General features: G+C 47.5%; 1 protein-coding gene across 1 annotated transcript in view; it reads left to right on the top strand.

Annotated features, from left to right (window-relative positions):
* Positions 1-15,127, top strand: part of KDM4A (lysine demethylase 4A) — a 58,797-nt gene that overhangs the window by 22,555 nt on the left and 21,115 nt on the right. The window contains exons 4-14 of the mRNA XM_063939356.1: positions 3,448-3,562; positions 3,993-4,186; positions 4,280-4,329; positions 5,557-5,660; positions 5,866-6,003; positions 6,706-6,884; positions 7,391-7,560; positions 7,978-8,279; positions 9,518-9,638; positions 9,748-9,929; positions 10,095-10,290. Coding sequence (XP_063795426.1) covers positions 3,448-3,562; positions 3,993-4,186; positions 4,280-4,329; positions 5,557-5,660; positions 5,866-6,003; positions 6,706-6,884; positions 7,391-7,560; positions 7,978-8,279; positions 9,518-9,638; positions 9,748-9,929; positions 10,095-10,290 — 1,751 coding nt within the window. The remainder of the gene's footprint in view (positions 1-3,447; positions 3,563-3,992; positions 4,187-4,279; positions 4,330-5,556; positions 5,661-5,865; positions 6,004-6,705; positions 6,885-7,390; positions 7,561-7,977; positions 8,280-9,517; positions 9,639-9,747; positions 9,930-10,094; positions 10,291-15,127) is intronic.

Consider the following 15,127-nt stretch of genomic DNA (forward strand, 5'->3'; position numbering starts at 1 on the left):
GCTGGGGCTCCACAGGTGGAGACTAGTGCGGTGGGGGCGCGTCTCGGGAACTTCAGGGACCAGTGGGCTTGCCCACAGGTGGATCCCTAGGTTCTGCAAGTAGTATCACAGGGATACAAGCTGGAGTTTGAGGCGACTCCCCCTCGCCGTTACCTCACATCAGCCTTGCCTGCTGCCCTCGGAGAAAGGGAGGTAGTACTGGCGGCAATTCACAAGCTGTACTTCCAGCAGGTGAAATCAAGGTACCCCTCCTTCAACAAGGCCGGGGTTACTATTCCAAAATGTTTGGGGTACCGAAACCAGACGGTTCGGTGAGACCCATTCTAAAATTGAAATCCTTGAACACTTATATACGAAGGTTCAAGTTCAAAATGGAATCGCTCAGGGCGATTATTGCAAGCCTGGAGAATTTCATGGTATCACTGGACATCAAGGATGCTTACCTGCATGTCCCTATTTACCCTCCTCACCAGGAGTACCTCAAAATTGTGGTACAGGATTGTCATTACCAATTCCAGACGTTGCCGTTGGTCTGTCCCCGGCACCGAGGGTATTTACCAAGGTAATGGCCGAAATAATTATCCCGTACTTGGACGATCGCCTTATAAAGACGAGGTCCAGGGAGCAGTTGTACGTCGGAGTAGTACTATCTCGGGAAGTGCTACAACAGCACGGCTGGATTCTGAATATTCCAAAGTCGCAGCTGGTTCCTACGACGCGTCTACTGTTCCTGGGTATGGTTCTGGACACAGAACAAGAAAAAAGGGTTTCTCCCGGAGGAGAAGTCCAAGGAGTTGTCGTCTCTAGACAGAGACCTCCTAATACAAATACAGGTGTCGGTGCATCAATGCACGCGAGCCCTGGGAAAGATGGTAGCTTCTTACAAAGAAATTCCATTCGGCAGGTTCCATGCAAGGATCTTCCAGTGGGATCTGTTGGACAAGTGGTCCGGGTCGCATCTTCAGATGCATCGGCGGATAACCCTGTCTCCAAGGGCCAGGGTGTCGCTGTTGTGGTTGCTGCAGAGTGTTCATCTTCGAGAGGGCCGCAGATTCGGCATACAGGACTGGGTCCTGGTGACCACGGATGCCAGCCTTCGAGGCTGGGGGGCAGTCACACAGGGAAGAAACTTCCAAGGACTATGGAAAAGTCAGGAGACTTCCCTACACATAAATATTCTGGAACTAAGGGCCATTTACAATGCCCTAAGTCAGGCTAGACCCCTGCTTCAACACCGGCCGGTGCTGATCCAGTCAGACAACATCACGGCGGTCGCTCATGTAAACCGACAGGGCGGCACAAGAAGCAGGATGGCGATGGCAGAAGCCACAAGGATTCTCCGATGGGCGGAAAATCATGTGTTAGCACTGTCAGCAGTGTTCATTCCCGGAGTGGACAACTGGGAAGCAGACTTTCTCAGCAGACACGACCTCCACCCGGGAGAGTGGGGACTTCATCCAGAAGTCTTCCAAATGATTGTACACCGTTGGGAAGGGCCACAGGTGGACATGATGGCGTCCCGCCTCAACAAAAGGCTAAAAAGATATTGTGCCAGGTCAAGGGACCCTCAGGCGATAGCTGTGGACGCTCTGGTAACACCGTGGGTGTACCAGTCGGTGTATGTGTTCCCTTCTCTGCCTCTCATACCCAGGGTAATGAGAATAATAATGAGAGGAGTAAGAACTATACTCATTGTTCCGGATTGGCCAAGAAGAGCTTGGTACCCAGAGCTCCAAGAAATGATCTCAGAGGACCCATGGCCTCTACCGCTCAGACAGGACCTGCTGCAGCAGGGGGCCTGTCTGTTCCAAGACGTACCGCGGCTGCGTTTGACGGCATGGCGGTTGAACGCCGGATCCTGAAGGAAAAGGGCATTCCGGAGGAAGTTATCCCTACGCTAATTAAAGCTAGGAAAGAAGTGAACGCAAACCATTATCACCGCATATGGCGGAAATATGTTGCGTGCTGTGAGGCCAGGAAGGCCCCAACGGAGGAATTTCAGCTAGGTCGATTTTCTGCACTTCCTACAGTCAGGGGTGACTATGGGCCTAAAATTGGGTTCCATTAAGGTCCAGATTTCGGCTCTATCGATTTTCTTCCAAAATAGAACTGGCTTCACTGCCTGAAGTTCAGACTTTTGTTAAAGGAGTGCTGCATAGTCAGCCCCCGTTTGTGCCTCCAGTGGCACCGTGGGATCTCAACGTGGTGTTGGATTTCCTGAAGTCGCATTGGGTTGAGCCACTTAAATCCGTGGAGCTAAAATACCTCACGTGGAAAGTGGTCATGCTGTTGGCCTTGGCGTCGGCCAGGCGTGTATCAGAATTGGCGGCTTTGTCATGCAAAAGCCCTTATCTGATTATTTTTTTTATATGGATAAGGCGGAATTGAGGACTCGTTCCCAATTCCTTCCTAAGGTGGTATCAGTTTTTCATGTGAACCAACCTATTGTGGTGCCTGCGGCTACTTGGGACTTGGAGGATTCCAAGTTACTGGACGTAGTCAGGGCCCTGAAAAATGTGTTTCCAGGACGGCTGGAGTCAGGAAAACTGACTCGCTATTTCTCCTGTATGCACCTAACAAGCTGGGTGCTCCTGCTTCTAAGCAGACTATTGCTCGCTGGATCTGTAGCACGATTCAACTTGCACATTCTGCGGCTGGACTGCCGCACCCTAAATCTGTAAAAGCCCATTCCACGAGGAAAGTGGGCTCTTCTTGGGCGGCTGCCCGAGGGGTCTCTGCTTTACAAATTTGCCGAGCTGTTACTTGGTCGGGTTCAAACATTTTTGCAAGAGTCTACAAGTTTGATACCCTGGCTGAGGAGGACCTAAAGTTTGCTCATTCGGTGCTGCAGAGTCATCCGCACTCTCCCGCCCGTTTGGGAGCTTTGGTATAATCCCCATGGTCCTTACGGAGTCCCAGCATCCACTTAGGACGTCAGAGAAAATAAGATTTTACTCACCGGTAAATCTATTTCTCGTAGTCCGTAGTGGATGCTGGGCGCCCATCCCAAGTGCGGATTGTCTGCAATACTTGTATATAGTTATTGCCTAACTAAAGGGTTATTGTTGAGCCATCTGTTGAGAGGCTCAGTTATATTTCATACTGTTAACTGGGTATAGTATCACGAGTTATACGGTGTGATTGGTGTGGCTGGTATGAGTCTTACCCGGGATTCAAAATCCTTCCTTATTGTGTCAGCTCTTCCGGGCACAGTATCCTAACTGAGGTCTGGAGGAGGGTCATAGTGGGAGGAGCCAGTGCACACCAGGTAGTCCTAAAGCTTTCTTTAGTTGCGCCCAGTCTCCTGCGGAGCCGCTATTCCCCATGGTCCTTACGTAGTCCCAGCATCCACTACGGACTACGAGAAATAGATTTACCGGTGAGTAAAATCTTATTTTATCCCTTTTAATTGTCTCCCTGACCACTCATTGTGTGCTGTCTGTGCAGATACTGTACTCCCCGCTATACAGACTTTGAAGATCTGGAGCGCAAATACTGGAAGAACCTGACTTTCAATGCCCCCATATATGGGGCAGATGTGAATGGATCTCTGTATGACAAGGTACTGTAGGTGGATCCCTCTTGCTGATCTGTAAATATGCATGTTAGTATATCTCAGCAGTGTGCTTCTATTATTTTTATTTTTTTAAATCTTTTTCATTTTTGGTCATTGCTGGGAAACTTATATATTTTTTGACATTTTAAAGATGTTACACCTGAACATTTTGTGGTTTTTGCATGGTGATTTGCTGTAGAGCAGTGGTTCTCAAACTCTGTCCTCAGGACCCCACACGGTTCACGTTTTCCACGTCACCCAGCAGGTGCACTGTGTATCACCAACTGTCACATTTTATAAATCTATAGGTGACCTGCATAACATGAACCGTGTGGGGTCCTGGGGACCGAGTTTGAGAACCTGTGCTGTAGAGGGAATGGGAGAGCTGAGTGCAGTAACTGCCATTAAATCAATATGCTTCCATGTGTGCATCTAGCACATAGAGGACTGGAACATCGGCCACCTGAACACAATCCTGGATGTGGTGGAGCGGGAGAGCGGGATCACCATAGAGGGAGTGAACACGCCATACTTGTATTTCGGCATGTGGAAAACCTCCTTCGCTTGGCACACTGAAGACATGGACTTGTATAGCATCAATTACCTGCACTTTGGCGAGCCCAAATCATGGTGAGGTTATTCAAGCTGCCACTTGTGGCCAACTGCCCCCTATGCGTTGCTGCCCTCTCTACACTTACTAAGTCCACCTCGCTGTCTTTGCAGGTACACTATTCCACCAGAGCATGGCAAGAGGCTGGAGAGACTGGCCAAAGGTATGTCTGATGGTTATTCTGCTTTCCATAAGCTATAGATGAAGAAATATTAGTGATCATTGCAACCTGTTATTAGGAACTTCAGTCCAGTGACTGTGGGCTCTTTGTTTCTCCAAGTCGTAGAACGCCCGTATTTGCTGGTATCCAGCCGGGTCGTTGCCTTGTAGCAATTCTTAGTGATGCTCCGCCTACTGGAATGTTTCGGGTACTTAAAGGTTTCCTCTGCTTGTGGTTTGTTGCCTCCAGGAATACTTCAGACAGGTTCCTTGTTCAACCATGCACCCAGTTGGTACTGCGTTAGTTTCAGCTCTGTGCCGATAGTCACTGGTGCTGCCGCAGTTTGTTCTGGTGTGGTAGTGGAACAGTTTTCAGCTGCCTTATTGCTTGTGCCAGAAATCCCTCCTTGGAACAGCAGATCTTCTCCTTTATTGCCTGTAGTTTGCTTTCCTGGTCTGTTTAGAAAGAAAGATGCAGCCAGAATTCAGACCAAGTTAATAGAAAACCATAAGGGCCGCCCGCAGATCAGATTTGCAGGCGTTTCATGCGTGTTTTCACGCTGAGCATGTTCCGAAGCGGAGTTTGCGCTACATCAGGCAGTGCAGAATTGCAGGCAACTTCAGCCCCATCTCCATTTACGGCTTAGTGTGTAAAAGGGCATTACGTGTAAGGCGGTATACAATAAACACTGTGATTTTCCGAAGTTAATTGATTCGCCGGAGGCTATCCAATTATCCCTGATATCCAGCACTTATTGGGGATTATACTTTGTGTGCCTCAGGTACACAAAGTATAATCCCAGATAACCAGCCCTCAGAGCTGTGATAACACATGGATCCAGGAACATATCCCAGATGCCATGTGTGTTGGGCTGCAAACGGGACATTTTTCTGTCTGGAGAGGGGAGAAGAAAAAAGTGTGGCTATAATTGGATAGCCCGATACTGACCATCGGGCTAAAATCGCGATATTTACCTCCCTTTTTTTTTTTTTTCTTTTTTTTTTCCTGACAAAAATGAATGTGGCTAATAGGATACCCCTATAGACTAAATTCAGTGAGGGCCACTTGTGTTCAGTTCAGTTCTATGGGTAATGTGACGGAATCAGAAGTGTGTGTTGCAATTTGAAGGGGCGAGTCAGAGGAGGAGACTTTAGTGCACTGCTCAGCACCCTCCTATAAGTGTACATCACTACTCTTCATCCTACTGAGGCCTCTGTTTCTATGAAATAGGTTTCTTCCCTGGTAGTGCTCAGAGCTGTGAAGCCTTTCTCCGCCACAAGATGACTGTCATTTCCCCATTCATCCTCAAGAAGTATGGCATCCCCTTCGATAAGGTAAGGAGAGAACCCAAGGAGGCGATGTGGCGTAAACTGTGAAATTGGAAAACAAATCCTGGTTCTCCTGATTCTCTGTATCTGACTTTTCCACTGGTTATTGTGGGGTTTGTATACTTTGCACCATTGGTGTGATCTGTATTATCCTATATTTATACAGTGACCATATTCTGTTGTGCTTTACAGTTGTTTCCCAATGTTTCAGATCACGCAGGAAGCTGGGGAATTCATGGTCACTTTCCCCTATGCATACCATGCTGGCTTCAACCACGGATTCAACTGTGCAGAGTCCACTAATTTTGCCACATTACGATGGATTGATTACGGCAAGCAGGCTGTTCTGGTAAGATAAATTGCTCCTCCGTATTGGCAGGTTAAAGGAGTTCTCTAAAGGGAAAAAAAGATCTCTTTGGTGGCTATGTGAGCAGAAGGAAGTGTAATAACAATCTACCCCCTCCTTCCGTTGTTCCCATCTTATTGCTGCAGTTTGTTGCCAGGCTATGTAGCTTGTCTTGTCCCTGTGATCAGATCGTTCCCCAAACTACGTACAGAGGGATAGGGATCGCAAATTATAACCCAAACAGCAAGAAGCGGCACCACCCTCTGTACTGTCGTAAGGCTATAACTCAGAGGTTCCCAAACTGTGTGCCGTGGCTCCCTGGGGTGCCTCGGGACACTTGCAGGGGTGCCCTGGGTTGGTGGTCCAGGACCAATTCAAATTATTCAATATAATAGGCAAAACCAGTGCTGGTGGCTGCCAGTCATAAAATATGTGGCCAAACAGAAGCAAATCTTGTCCCTCACCACACAACTGACCCTAAGGATGACATATAAACGCGATCTACTTAATGTAATATTTCTTTCTAAATTTCTCAATAAGAAATGTTTGGCCATGGGGTGCCGTGAAAAAAAATTCTGTTATTCTAGAGCGCCGTGATTCAAAAAAGTTTGGAAACCACTGCTACAACTGTATCTTTTTAGATTTCTGCAGAGAATCCCCTTTGCAAATCTGTTCAAGAGACTTGACATTCTGTGTTGTCTTCAGTGTTCCTGCAGAAAAGACATGGTGAAAATCTCCATGGATGTCTTTGTGCACAAGTTTCAGCCTGAGCGGTATAAACTCTGGAAAGTTGGAAAGGACAGCCTAGCCATTGACCACTCCCTGCCCACACCGGAGGCTGCAGAATTTGTAGATGAACAAACCGAGTCAGAACAGAAGAAAAGGTCAGAGATGCTTTATACAAATACTTCTCCCAAATGCGTTACATAGATATAAGGGGAGCTTCGTAGTTTGATCTATTTATTTTCCTGGTGTGGTTTTAAATATAATATAGTGTTCATTCTAGCACCCTGTACCTTTCAAAATCCGTGCAGTTCCTCTTTCCTGCCTGGGGTGTCGCTCTCTGCTGTGGTGCTTCTCGGCACACTCTGATCTGTTACTCAGTGCTGTGATACAGACCTGTGTGTGCTGAGAAGTACCAGAGTAGAGAGCGACACCCCAGACAGGAAAAAGGAACTGCACAGGATGTGAAAGGTGCAGGGTGCTAGAATGAACACCAATATTGGACATCTGATCATTGGGAACCATAAAACCATGTTCAAGGACCTCAACTGAGATCCATACACCTCTGCTTTATATCCCCTTTACAATAAGGTTTATCGCCACTCTCATGTAGAGCAGCGGTGTCTTGTGCTGCATGCTGCCGTCTGACTGGATGTTCTCTCCCCAGTGTGACAAAACACCGCATAGGAACCAAGAGGCACAGGGTGTGTTTGGAGGTTCCTAAAGAACTTGACCAGAACGATGACTTTAAGAATGAACTGTGTCCTGTCCAGTGTGATATGGAGACCTCCTGCGTGGAAGAAACCAAAGAGTGCCTGGAAGAAGATATGGAACCAGGTACTTGTCCTGTCTGGAGTGGGGGATTCAAGGCAACAAATTACTTGAAATCAAAGTTTTTCTTCTGTTGTGTAGCAAAACTTTATCATTGGTTAATGCAACACAAGTGCAGTTAATGTTTGGGAAGGGGTCTTACTTTACGGAACGGTAAACTGTGTAATATCTTTTGTACGTGAGGCACTGATGGCAAATTCACTAACCCACTGTTCCAGTCCACTAACCCAATTAAGTGGACTGGAACATTTCTTACAATTGTCCTATTATAGCTGGTAGATGACATTCTGGAGTGTTTGGTTTATGGAATGCATTGAGTTTTGGACCACTGAACCGTTATTTATCTTTTCAACTGAATGTACTAGACCTGTGTGTTGTTTTTTCCCTTACTTTGTAAATACAAGTTCCGCCTCTTTGTTGCAGGCTCATCTGGTCAGCAGTTTGAAACATTGAAAAATGTTGAAAGTTTTGCCCTATCTGGAAACGACACTCCACTCTCTGACCCCGGAAGTCCCTCCAGCAGCTCGGACAGCTCTGAGATGTCGTCCTCGTCCTCCTCCTCACAAGACAGCTCTGAGTCATCAGACTCTGACTCGGATGGACAGCAGGAATTTAGCCCTGGGAAGTCCCGCAGTGTGCACAGCTATGCCAAGGAGCAGTGTAAGGAAGGCGTCTGGAAGAAAAGTAGCACCTTGGGCTGCGTCGGAGAACAGGATCTGGAAGTGGTACGTAATTGCTCTGGAGTACCCAAACGTGGCCTGGGTCTCTGGTGATTGGATCCTGCCATAGTACATTCTGAAGTGTCTTCCACTCCAAACGAACAGCCTAAAAGGAGCAAATTGGCTCCAAAAACAGAAGTACGCACAAAGGCGTTTCTATAATGGGTGCGGTGCACACGGGCCCCTGGGTCCAGGGGGGCACGCACTGCACCCATAGAATTTACTTACCCCTCTGGAGTCCTGCCACGGAGGCCCTGCTGTGTGGGCACAGATCACTCGGAAAATGGCCGCCGCGGCCATTTCCAAGTGTTTTGGGCATGCGCACTAGAGGTGTCCCCGGGAACAAGGCGCGTGCGCCATGTTCCCGGAGACCTGCGCATGCGCAGTAGACTCGCATATGCCAGAGTCTATTGCTGCTGGAGAGGAGAGGTCCCGCGATGGAGGCTGCTTGCTGGTCCCTTCCTCTCTTAAAACGCCCCTGAGTACGGAACTATTATTTTCATAAATGTTTGTGTGTGTCGTACTGGTGGTGGCACCCAGGTCATTTTCTGTTGCCATGTAGTGTTAACCATATGTCCTACCCATGACATACTAGATGGTATTTGCAGTTTATTTCAAAAATGTTTTAGAATGGAAAGTTATTAGGCTTCCACTTTAATTTTAATTCTGATCATACTCTTTTCAGACACAGCCAATGACTTGGGAATTTGCCACCCTGGGTTCTGCTTATGCCTGAAAGGATCAGTCATAGGTCCGCAACCCTGCAACAGAGCATTGTTATTCCCGGGACTTGTAACCCAGGTCAGTGACCTGGCTTATGTCTGAATGGTGCGACCCGGGTTTTTAGACCTGGGTTGCGCCAGTAAGGAGCTGACTGGCTGTTACAGATGACCTCATCGGCAGAGGTTGGCCGAGCTCGGAAAACGGCAAGGCAGACACCGCTTATGTGTGAAAGGTGTCAGGCCTGGAAAAAGTCGGCTCTGCGGTGTAGTGTAATAGGGGTTCGCCGTGCTGGAACCCAGGTTGCATCCGTGTTGAAAATCTTGGGTCGGAGCTGTGTATATCTGAGAAGGGTGTCTGTGAGCACTGGCTGAGCTTTGCGCTGCTGAAGCTGTTTATCTATGCCTTGCCCTGAGTATATTGAATAAGGTGTACATAGCTGGCTTTACATTTGTACAGTAGGTCAAAGTGCAGAGACTAGACTGTCCACCTGTGTGTGACGAGTTGTGATTCATTTCTGGTAGGTGGCCAAGAAGCACATGAACTCTCTGCATGAGAACCACAATGCCAAGAGTCGTAGGCAGCCTCTGTCCAAGCTCCCACGTTACCACCCTCTAGTGATGAAGGACAGTGGCAGCGATGATGGTAAGTGCTGGCTTACAGTATACTTTTGGGGGTGTCTCGGTAGCTGATGCATCTCAGGGGTATTATCGGTGAACCCTGCAGACTGACCAGTTTCCGGCTCATTTTACAGACCAGCCAGACCAACTGCTCATGGATGAGGAGTTTGAAGAGACTGAGACCTGGGCCAAACCGCTTGCCCATCTCTGGCAGAACAAACCTTCCAATTTCCAGATGGAGAGAGAATACAATCTGACGATGTCTCAAGTGCCTCCGCATTGCTCGGTCTGCATGCTCTTCCGGACATACTATCAGGTGAATAGACTAGAGAGGGTAGCCTAATATAATATAATGGGGTTGTAGATGCATCGCAGGGTAACTTTTATTACCCATAAATACATGGGCAATGATCGCAGTAACTTGCTGATCTGGAGTTTTCTGCAATCTGCTGACTGTAATATTGTATCTTTTATTCTCCAGTCTGAGGGTGGAGGACAGAAAAAGACTGAGCAGAACCCTGTTGGATTCCAATTGAAGACCAAGCCCCTTATCCCAGAGATGTGCTTTACAACCACTGGTAGCAATGCTGAGCTCAACCTGTCTGTACCGTTCCTGGAGGAGGACGGGACCAGCCTGCTGGTGACCTGTAAATCCTGCAGCGTCTGTGTGCATACCAGTGAGTCTTATTCCTCGCATAAACTGAGATAGCAGAGCAGTGTGTGTGTGTGTGTGTGTGTGTGTACATACCTCTCATAAACTGAGATAGCGGAGCAGTGTGTGTGTGTGTGTGTGTGTACATTCCAGTGAGTCTTATTCCTTGCATAAACTGGGATAGCGGAGCAGTGTGTGTGTGTACATACCTCGCATAATCTGTGATAGCAGAGCAGTGTGTATGTTTGTACCTTGCATAAACTGGGATAGCGGAGCAGGGTCTGTGGACATACCTCGCATAAAATGGGATAGTGGAGCTGTGTATGTGTGTGTACATACCTTACATAATCTGGGATAGCGGAGCAGTGTGTTTGTGTACATTCCAGTGAGGCTTATTCCTCGTACAATCTGGGATAGCAGAGCAGTGTGTGTACATACCTCACATAAACTGGGATAGCAGAGCAGTGTGTGTGTTTGTACCTTGCATAAACTGGGATAGCGGAGCAGGGTCTGTGTACATACCTCGCATAAACTGGGATAGCAGAGTAGTTTGTGTGTGTGTGTACATTCCAGTGAGTCTTATTCCTCGCATAATCTGTGATAGTGGAGCAGTGTGTGTGTATATGCCTCACGTAAACTGGGATAGCAGAGCAGGGTCTGTGTACATACCAGTGAGTCTCGTACCTCACACGGAACAGCTGTCCACTAGTTTGTGGGTTTCCTCTGTCTGGGGTACCCCATTGTCAGGTCAGGTGTTTTCCATTTTGTTTTATCCTGTAACCTCAAAGGATTTGCTATATCTGTAACTGCATTGAGCAGTGCAGAGAATAGACTTCATATTTTTCTCTAACGTCCTAGTGGATGCTGGGGACTCCGTAAGGACCATGGGGAATAGACGGGCTCCGCAGGAGAAAGGGCACTTTAAGAAAGAATTTGGATTCTGGTGTGTTCTGGCTCCTCCCTCTATGTCCCTCCTCCAGACCTCAGTTTGAATCTGTGCCCGGACGAGCTGGGTGCTACTTAGTGGGCTCTCCTGAGCTTACTAAAAAGAAAGTATTTTGTTAGTTTTTTTATTTTCAGGGAGCTCTGCTGGCAACAGGCTCTCTGCTACGTGGGACTGAGGGGAGAGAAGCAGCCCTACTCTCTGAAGCTAGGTCCTGCTTCTTAGGCTACTGGACACCATTAGCTCCAGAGGGATCGTACACAGGATCGCACCCTTGGTCGTCCGATCCCGGAGCCGCGCCGCCGTCCCCCTCGCAGAGCCAGAAGACAGAAGCCGGTGTCAGAAGCAAGAAGACTTCGAAATCGGCGGCAGAAGACTCCAGTCTTCATATGAGGTAGCGCACAGCACTGCAGCTGTGCGCCATTGCTCCCACACTAAACCCACATACTCCGGTCACTGCAGGGGGGGGGCGCCCTGGGCAGCAATTAGAGACCTCTTTGGCAAAAGTTAGCATAATATACATTTGGGCACTGTATATATGTATGAGCCCCCACCAAAATTGTACATGAAAGCGGGACAGAAGCCTGCCGTCGAGGGGGCGGGGCTTCTTCCTCAGCTCTCACCAGCGCCATGTTTTTTCTCCACAGCACCGCTGAGAGGAAGCTCCCCAGTCTCTCCCCTGCAGTTACACGGTAGAAGAGGGTAAAAAGAGAGGGGGGGCACATAATTAGGCGCAAAAATCAATATAAACAGCAGCTACTGGGTTAACATTAAGTTACTGTGTTATTCCTGGGTTAATAGCGCTGGGGTGTGTGCTGGCATACTCTCTCTCGGTCTCTCCAAAGGGCCTTATGGGGAAATTGTCTTCAGATGAGCATTCCCTGAGTGTGTGGTGTGTCGGTACGTGTGTGTCGACATGTCTGAGGTAAAAGGCTCCCCTAAGGAGGAGATATAGCAAATGTGTGTGAGAGGGTGTCTCCGTCGACTACGCCGACACCTGTTTGGATATGTGTAATTAAGTGCTAAGGTGAATTTATTGCACAAAAGATTAGAGAACAGACAGGGAATCTACCCATGTCTGTCCCTATGTCGCAGAGACCTTCAGTCTCTCAATGATCACTATCCAAAATAAGACACTGATATCGACACGGAGTCTGACTCCAGTGTCGACTAAGATAATGCAATGTTACAGCCAAAATGGCAGGAAAGTATTCAATATATGATTATTGTAATAAAAGATGATTTGCATATCACTGATGACTCATCTGTCCCTGACACAAGGGTACACATGTTTAAGGGGAAGAAAGCTGAGGTAAATTTCCCTCCTCTCATGATGAAAAAGAGCGTGAATCTCCAGACAAGAGACTGCAGTTTCCCACAAAGAATTCTCAGACAGTATCCTTTCCCCACTAGGGCCAGGATAGGATGGGAATCTTCCCCTAGGGTGTCACATTTGCCCAAAAGGGTAGCCCTGACGTAACAGCTATTCTCAGGGATCCTACAGATAGCGTGCACATTCTGGTACACTACTGAGACCGGCGATTGTGTCGGCATGGGTTTATAGCGCTGTGGCAGCGTGGACAGGTACCTCATCAGCAGAGATTGAGACCCTAGTATGTATGTGTGTATGTATATATGTATATATATATATATATATATATATAATATATATATATTAAAGATGCTCTCTTAAGAGATGTGTATATATAAAACATGCCCAAAGAGACATGAGTATACTAGGTCCTAGAGTCAAAGCTATGTCGATTTCTGCTTGACGTGTCCTGTAGAATATGCAATGGACAGATGATGCCGACATAAGAGGCATATGGAAGGCTGAGGATTGTGTGGAGAAGGGTTCTCGGACCTGGTCTCCACAGCTATAGCTGGTAATTCTGATATTTTGCCTTATATTCCTGCACAGCCTAGGGAAGCACGACATTATCAAATGCAGCCTTTCGAATAAAGAAACAAGAAAGTCCGAGGTGCGTCCTTTCTTGCCAGAGGCGGGGGCAGAGGAAAGAAGCTGCACAACGCAGCTATTTCCCAGGAACAGAAGTCCTCCCCGGCCTCTACAAAAATCCACCGCATGTCGCTGGGGCTCCACAGGTGGAGCTAGGTCCGGTGGGGGCACGCCTTCGTAAGTTCAGCCACAAGTGGGTTCACTCCCTGTTAGATCCCTGGGCAATAGATATTGTGTCTCAGGGATATAAGCTGGACTTTGAGAAGTTGCCCCCTCACCGACGGCCCTGCCGGCTTCCCCCCACGAGAGGGAAACAGTGTTAACTGCAATTCACAAATTGTATCTTCAACAGGTGGTGGTCAAGGTTCCCCTCCTTCAACAAGGAGAGGGTTATTATTCGACCATAAATATCTCAATATAGAAACAAAACAAAAAACTGCAAAACAAGCGCCTGAATATCAAGTTGTATAAAATAAACTAATAATAACACATCTGAAGATAACAATTCCTGAGATGCTGCGCTTGCCGGAATACTATGTGTAGTATCGAGATAGCAACAGAAGGAAAAAGGCAAACGGCTGCGCTGGATGTCAGGAATATAAATATACTGTACAGAGAGCCAACGTAAAAAAGAACAATATTTATTATAAATAAAACATTATATACCGGTAAATGATTAAGAACAATCACTAATAGTGAACTATGGGTAACTTGTAGTAGCTCAGGATCAGTATAATAAACGTAACCTTGAAGGAAAAAGTTCCGTATTCCACTTGATAAGATAGGTAATTAATAGAGAACAAGGTGCACTGGTATTATCCCAATGAGATGTAAGTTCCTCGGGTAGAATGAATCTCAATACCTCTCCGGTGGGCTGGTCAAAGCCGAGCGTCCTCGGCGTGTGTGTCCTGCAGTGCCCACATATGCTGTGCAGCGGAGGGGAGAAGACCGTCTTTTTCACAACCTGGCTGTGGCGGCGTGTATGTTAAAGCCGCTGATGACGGAAGCTGTGAACGGAGGGTGCAGTAGGGATCGATGTGCACCTTGCAGTTACACCTGAGCTGGGTGTGAGTGGGGGCGGGTACTGACGCGTTTCGTCACACTCCACGTGACTTTTTCAAAGGTACCTTGAAAAAGTCACGTGGAGCGTGACGAAACGCGTCAGGACCCGCCCCCACTCACACCCAGCTCAGGTGTAACTGCAAGGTGCACATCGATCCCTACTGCACCCTCCGTTCACAGCTTCCGTCATCAGCGGCTTTAACATACACGCCGCCTCAGCCAGGTTGTGAAAAAGACGGTCTTCTCCCCTCCGCTGCACAGCGTATGTGGGCACTGCAGGACACACACGCCGAGGACGCTCGGCTTTGACCAGCCCACCGGAGAGGTATTGAGATTCATTCTACCTGAGGAACTTACATCTCATTGGGATAATACCAGTGCACCTTGTTCTCTATTAATTACCTATCTTATCAAGTGGAATACGGAACTTTTTCCTTCAAGGTTACGTTTATTATACTGATCCTGAGCTACTACAAGTTACCCATAGTTCACTATTAGTGATTGTTCTTAATCATTTACCGGTATATAATGTTTTATTTATAATAAATATTGTTCTTTTTTACGTTGGCTCTCTGTACAGTATATTTATATTCCTGACATCCAGCGCAGCCGTTTGCCTTTTTCCTTATTATTCGACCATGTTGAAGTCCCGAAACCAGACTGTTCGGTCAGACCCATATTGAATTTAAAATCCCTGAACATATACCTGAAAAGGTTCAAGTTCAAGATAGAATCGCTAAGAGCGGTCATTGCAAGCCTGAAAGGGGGAGATTTTATGGTGACTCGGGACATAAAGGATGCATACCTTCATGTCCCCATTTATCCACCTCATCAGGCGTACCTCAGAATTGCGGTACGGGATTGTCATTACCAATTTCAGACGTTGCCGTTTGGTCT

This window comes from Pseudophryne corroboree, chromosome 9, assembly GCF_028390025.1.
Source record: "Pseudophryne corroboree isolate aPseCor3 chromosome 9, aPseCor3.hap2, whole genome shotgun sequence".
Classification (NCBI taxonomy): domain Eukaryota; kingdom Metazoa; phylum Chordata; class Amphibia; order Anura; family Myobatrachidae; genus Pseudophryne; species Pseudophryne corroboree.